Source organism: Hibiscus syriacus, unplaced genomic scaffold (genome assembly GCF_006381635.1).
Source record: "Hibiscus syriacus cultivar Baekdansim isolate YM2019G1 unplaced genomic scaffold, ASM638163v2 tig00111841_pilon, whole genome shotgun sequence".
Classification (NCBI taxonomy): domain Eukaryota; kingdom Viridiplantae; phylum Streptophyta; class Magnoliopsida; order Malvales; family Malvaceae; genus Hibiscus; species Hibiscus syriacus.
In genome coordinates this window covers 1,514,636-1,520,993 of record NW_024063196.1, presented here as the reverse complement: position 1 = coordinate 1,520,993, position 6,358 = coordinate 1,514,636, and the positions used below count along the sequence as shown (strand labels likewise).

The window sequence follows — 6,358 nt, the reverse complement described above, 5'->3', positions numbered from 1 at the left end:
GAAGTTGTATGGATTTTGTTTATCCAATGAGTAAGTTGTGTTTTGAACAAAAGGCCATTGATCTTTAATTGAAACAATGTGTATATTGCGTGTGACTTGCCAATAGGTAATTGTGCATGAGTGTATGTGTTTGTTATTGGATATATGATGATAAATGGCATGTGTATATTCTGGATTTTGAGTGCATTTAGGAAGCAATATGTGAATACAAAAACATGACGAGTTGGTATGAATGTTGAGGTAAAAACAAGTGAGGAGTGATTGCATAAAGGGTTTTGTTTTAGCTTTGGAATGTACATTGCTTAGAATGTTAGTTGTTCACTGAGTTTTTTAGCTCACACTCGATGTTTAACACTTTTTAGAGAATTGGTAGGTAAGTCAAAGGAGAGGAGTAAGCATCCGAAGTGGTCAAGCAAGGCATTACTAAATAAAGCATGTGTGGTTTAAATCCATGTGATGGTAATGTGGGAATCATTTTAGGACCTAGACATTTGTTAATATGTTTATATGTAATAAGTGTGGCATGTTATGTGGACCATTGGTTTTGTGTTGGAGATTATTAAATGGTTTGATTTGTTGATTTGGAAATGTTGAATGCATGTTGTTAGTTGAATTGATCGTAAGATTAGCCAAATGTTGAATTGTGCATTAAGAAAGTGTTTAGTGTGCTTAGACAAGTGACATTAGGTGTATTAAATATGTTAGACTCATAGGATGCATGAAATGACCCAAAATGCATAATTGAACTATGTGACTTGTGTTAAAAGTGAACCAATATGCAATATTTGACTTTTGATGCTAAATCTTTGTATGATGTTGTGACTTGTGTTATGAAGCATGATATAGGTGTATTCTGATATGTATAATGTGGTATGAAAGTGTTCAAGCGTGTATCTAGTCCCTAGGATTGGTTATGTGAAAGTTTGGTAACTCATTTATGCATGTTCTTGAGAATTCTACACTTTTCCAGAAAATGGATCGATCCCTTTTCAAAACGGATTGATCCATTAGCCATAAGGATCGATCTCAAACTCACTATTTTGTAAAGGATCGATCCCCGTGAAAGCGGATCGATCCCTTTTTTGTGTGCTCAATGAAAACTGGTAAAATTACATTCATTAAAGGCCCTAAGTGTCCCCAAGTCTTAGTTTGAACCCAGGATGTTTGTGTAAGTTCAAAATAGTTCAGAAATTGGATTGTTAATTAATATTAAACCTTAACTCAGATTTTGGTGAGACTTGAGTTGTCACTCTTAAATATACCTAATTACATAATGAAGGTTTTAATTGCCTGACTTTTGCTTGTATGCGATTTTTAAATTGTTTACGTTTAGTCCTATAGATGTATGCTCAATTAGGTCCCTGTTTGACGTTTGACTAATTTGGAAATTTGTATGTCACTGACTAAGGTTTAATGAGAATATTGGTGTACTTAATTTGATAATTTACTTTGTAATTATTTGGTTATGAAAATAACGTATTTGCCCTTGACGGATTGGTTACGATTATTATGCATTGTTCTGATTGTTTCGAGATTTTTAATTATTCGTTAATATTCGTTGCCATGTGTTGTGTGATATATGATTGAAATTTTGAATGCTTTCATATAATACACATGATTTAGGGTTTTCGTTCTATCTGACAATATCAAAATCTAATGTATGCTTAGGTATTCAGGTATTTCTTCATGACCGGTATGGGGTGTTACACTTTCATCATCATCATAACATGAAGGTATTGATCCACAGTTGACTATCTAATTAGAAAATTTTCATTGATAGAGTTATTAATCAAGTAGTAGCAAGTGTGCATGTGGGTCGATGGAAGCTTAGAGAAAACAAAGAGACAACTCGTCTGACGTATATATATTGGACTTGGAGGATTACACGTAATTCAACACCAAATTGAATGATGTCCAAGACATAGGAAAAGAGCCTTTGACCTGATCAATGGTGCAACTATAGGATCTTACCAACAATTGTTCCATCTTTAATCATCAAGGCCTAACGCTCAACTTTAGCATCATAGGGGCATGATCCGAGATAGAGGTCGTATTTTAAATGAAGTCATTACACAATACCAAGGGATCACAGAGCACTTAAGGGACATGGTTTTTAAGGCAGAAGTCACGAGGTAGGCACGAGATCACTTTTCGATGAAGGAAAACAAGACAAGATCGAGCATCCAAGCAAGGTCGCATATGTAAAGTGGATTACCTTGGAATAAGGTCGCATCTTCTGAATTGCAAGTAGTATAGTATAGTAGACATATGTCACTGAGCTTTGTAAACTCAACGTTTGAATTTTTCTAATCACAAGTTAGTAGCTTGAGCTTGTTCGAGAAGCATCATCCGGACATTATATCTAGCGTAGTCATACTGGAGTACATTAGTGTTTTCTTTAATGGACATGTGTATTCATAAGACTCTTATCTATGTATTATGGTATGCAAACTTTATTGACATTATATTATTTTAACTTGTATTTAAATTTCCCAGAGTTTCGATTTGTAAAACAATTTATAATTATTTTTGATATTTTATGCTATGGTATGAGTTTACTTTTGCAAAAGAAAAAATAATAATTTGGTGAATGCTTCGGGCCTCGAATGTCTAATGTAACATCTTAGTCCATTATATAGTGATTGGATTAGAGGTGTTATAATATAAGTATAACACTCGCCACAAAATCAAACTAAATAATTGTTTTTCTATTAAAAAAAAGATTAAATATTTTCTTCCACCTTCTGTTTTTATAATTATATGCATAATTATTGAATTAATTATTTTAATATATTTTTAGTAATTTTTAAAAATTATATTTATCAGAAACAAAAAGCTCAAAGAAAAATTGAAAATTATTTCAAGAAATATCTATTCAAACAAACATAAATAAGAAAATAAAGTACTGAGATATATTTTAATAGCAATAACATTGAAGAGATAAAAGATTGTTTTAATTGATAATAAAATAATATACCGGAAGATTATTTGGTACATTCTCAATACAAAAAAAAAAAAAAATTACAAAAAGTGGTAAAAACATGACCTATATTTTTGTAGTAAATTTAAGAAGTAAAAGTTAAAAGAATTCGAGATTTGTCACCGTTCTAATCCCGCTTGTTGAATAATAATCCGCAAACATTAGGAACCAAGAGTAGATATTATGGCTTCAAACCAAGTTGAACGCATTTTATATTGTGATGAAGCAAGCAAAAGCCTCACATATAGTGTAACAGCATCTTAATTCGAACAGATATCAACTGAGCTGAAATACATAAGTTGGGGTAACATTTCATCCCTACACCTTAATTTGGTTCGGAATTCTGAATACCGGTATTGTAAAATGCAACTATCTGTATCGACCTCCTAAACAAGTTTGTGGTCTGGAGGATTTTATCAACTACCACGTCGGCGACCAAGAACAGATGTATGAAACACAACACACATGCGAACTGTAAGACAATGGATTACAAGGAATCCTTCAGCCTGACCTTCTATAATAGGTATAAGCCACAGCAACGGTTGCTACAGCTCCAACCACAGCTGCTGCCCTAAGAACGTCTCGTTGCTCCCATGATTCCACCCAACTTGTCAGTTTGCACATCCCAGTCTTTCCGTGCACTTCTCTAGGTTCTTCACTTCTCTTTTCTTCACTTGGTTCAGAGCTAGCAGTCATGCAACAGGTAAACCCGTTAGCACCCTGACAACAACCACCCACATTTTCTGTTGTCTTCTGAGCAGTAGTTTCTTTGTGCTTCTCATTTTTCTTCACTTCGGTCCCGTTTGGAAGCTTCTGTTTGCCTCCTTCGGTAGAAGCCCCCATTTTACCCCTGTAGATGTTGAAAAAGAAAGGAATAATTGAAATTAATAGGGATTATGTGATGACATGGGGCTTCTAACCAGCACAGCACACTATAAAGTAAACAAGCAAACTGCCTTTAGGATCACAGTACCAAATCTTTTAAAGCAAGTGAACAAGTAAAGGCTTTGTTGTGAACAAGTTAAGACAATCAATGACAGTAGCAGTAACCTATGAACTCTTCCAGTGAATACTGAATAAATTCCGATATTCTGCATTTATTTATGCAGTGAAAAGATTCCAAAAATGATGAATGTACCGAAAATACAACCAGCTGGCGTACTACAAGTTTGACCAACTTAAGCACGGTATAGATGAAAAACACAAACCTCCAAAGGCGTTCTATTATTTCTCCCTTTGCAATTTGCTGATCCAGCAATTCAGGTACATCATGAGGAGTAACATAGCCGTACCTGCAACCGTTCGAGGAAAAAGACCCAATAACATCAAAATCCATTAAATGGCATAGAAGCATAACGACACAGTGATGCCGACATTACCAGTTACCCGTAATCTTTCCCTCAGAATCGAGGCTGAAGATAATCAAGTTCCCAGCATACTTGTGCCCTCCAATGTGAGAGCAAGCACTTACAAATACCTGACCCTTCAGTCCCTGCATCTCAATCTCCTCGTTCAGCTTTCGAATTAGAGCAGGTCCACAAACACCACATCTCTTGTCACGATTACCATGAGCACACACGAAGATATACGAACCAGTCAATGTTTCCTGCGCTCCAGAAGCCCATGGCTTTCCATTCACAAGAACATCCTCAATGAAGGCATCCACATTAGAGTCCGTCAAACCCCTTCCATCAATATAATAAAAGAATCTCAGCACAAAATCCCATCACTCATAATCTTAGCATTCTCTCATTCTTCTTCAAACAAAAGAATATAAAAAAAAAAAGCAATCTTAATCCAACAAATAAACATAAGAAAATGGTAAATAAACAAAATACATGCTCATCCTCACAATAGCTACAACTACAGAAGGATGATTACATTTAACTCCGCAATCAGCTTCGAGTTTTTGACACGTCCATCAAACCAGGTATTAATCATAATTCAACAAACTTTAATTTCTTGATTTAAGTTAGATAACTACATGGAAAATGTTTTAATATGTGTGTGTGTGTGTGTGTGTGAATATAAAGCAGATTTTTATTGAACGGTGAACATATAAAAAAAAATAGATTCATACACGGTAAGTTTACCAAATGTAAAGCTCAAATCCTTCTTTTCTTTTATTTTTTACAGCATCAGATCATGTAAAAGGAAATTTAACAAGATTTAGAAAAGAAATTGGTTCGAAAAAGGAAAGCTTACTTGTATTTGATCATCTCAGGAAAAATCAGAACATCGCCGTCAGATTCCGCTCCGTCAATAACCGTCAACAGTGTCTATATTGAAAGAATAAAATAGAGAAAACTATGATTAATCGAAAATTTGAAACCTCAAAGGCAAACGACAGGAACGCACCTTGACGGGGATGTCGTTTTTGCGAGACTTAAGACCGGAGGAGAGAAGATTAGGGAGGCCATCCTCTTCGGCAAGGGAAGCCCAATCGGTATAAGACTTGTGGCGGAGGAACAAGTGGCGGTCGTATGGCTTGACGGTACCAGCAAGGTTAGTGGAGTACATCTCATCGCGCGTGAAGCCGTACGTTGCCGCATCTTCGGCGGAAACAGTGGAGAGATAGCTAAAATCTGCCATTGAGAAGAAGAAGAAACGTTGTGGATATGTAGGTTAAGAGAGCGGGAGGGTAAACAATGCCGGTGAGGAGAGATTTCAAAGCAAATGGAAATGGAGCGTGTACATACGCGCGAGTGGAGATTGAAGCAGATTGGCAGATCCTTTTATTGTTATATTTCGAGTTAAATTAAATTATTAAATATAAAATAATTGTATAAATTATACCGTTTTTCTTGAATTAATGTTTAAACAATTTTTGAAGTTATTTAGTTGTCTAATGTTATAAATATTATTAAATTAAGTATTTTGATTTTAACAATCGTTAAAAAATCGTTAAGTGAAATGTATAATAATTTTAAAATTTTAAAATTTTATTTAAAAAACTTAAAAATATTTATGTTTGAAAAAAAACCATTTTTTCTAAAATATCAAAAAAGCCCTCAAATTCTTAAAATCACTTATTCTAATCTCATTTACTCCAACCGACCACTCATACGTCGCTGATCACCCACTGATCGGTCACAACCCTTACTATCATCTTCAAACCCAAAATTCTCAAATCTCTACATTTAAACCTTTAATCTCAAAATCCTAATTATTGAATCACTTAAAATCTTTTGATCAATCTTTATAATCGACTATTTAGTAACTTTGGAAGCTTATCCTTTGGTCGATCGTTTAATCGGTCATTTGGCCATGGCAAATCTATGGAAACAGGGGAGGAGGGGTGGCACGCATGTTGGAAAAATTGAAAAGGCTTTTTTAAAATAATATTTTTATTTTTTAATAAAACTTTCAAAATTCTAA

The 6,358-nt window shown here is 34.5% G+C and overlaps 1 protein-coding gene across 1 annotated transcript; it reads right to left on the bottom strand.

Moving 5' to 3' along the window:
• Positions 1-3,240: 3,240 nt before the first annotated feature.
• Positions 3,241-5,632, bottom strand: LOC120171987 (altered inheritance of mitochondria protein 32-like). The gene is made up of 5 exons (XM_039179575.1): positions 5,339-5,632; positions 5,186-5,259; positions 4,360-4,665; positions 4,189-4,272; positions 3,241-3,830 (listed from the first exon to the last, which is right to left on the bottom strand). Exons 1-5 carry the CDS (start codon positions 5,570-5,572, stop codon positions 3,482-3,484), a joined length of 1,047 nt encoding a protein of 348 aa, XP_039035506.1. The 5' UTR covers positions 5,573-5,632; the 3' UTR covers positions 3,241-3,481.
• Positions 5,633-6,358: the final 726 nt, after the last annotated feature.

Coding starts and splice junctions, on each gene's coding strand:
- LOC120171987 (XM_039179575.1), bottom strand. CDS start 5,572: ATGGCAGATTTTAGCTATCTCTCCACTGTTTCCGCCGAAGATGCGGCA. Junction 5,260..5,338: donor AAAACGACATCCCCGTCAAG/GTGCGTTCCTGT, acceptor CTTTCAATATAG/ACACTGTTGACGGTTATTGA. Junction 3,831..4,188: donor ATAATAGAACGCCTTTGGAG/GTTTGTGTTTTT, acceptor CAACATCTACAG/GGGTAAAATGGGGGCTTCTA.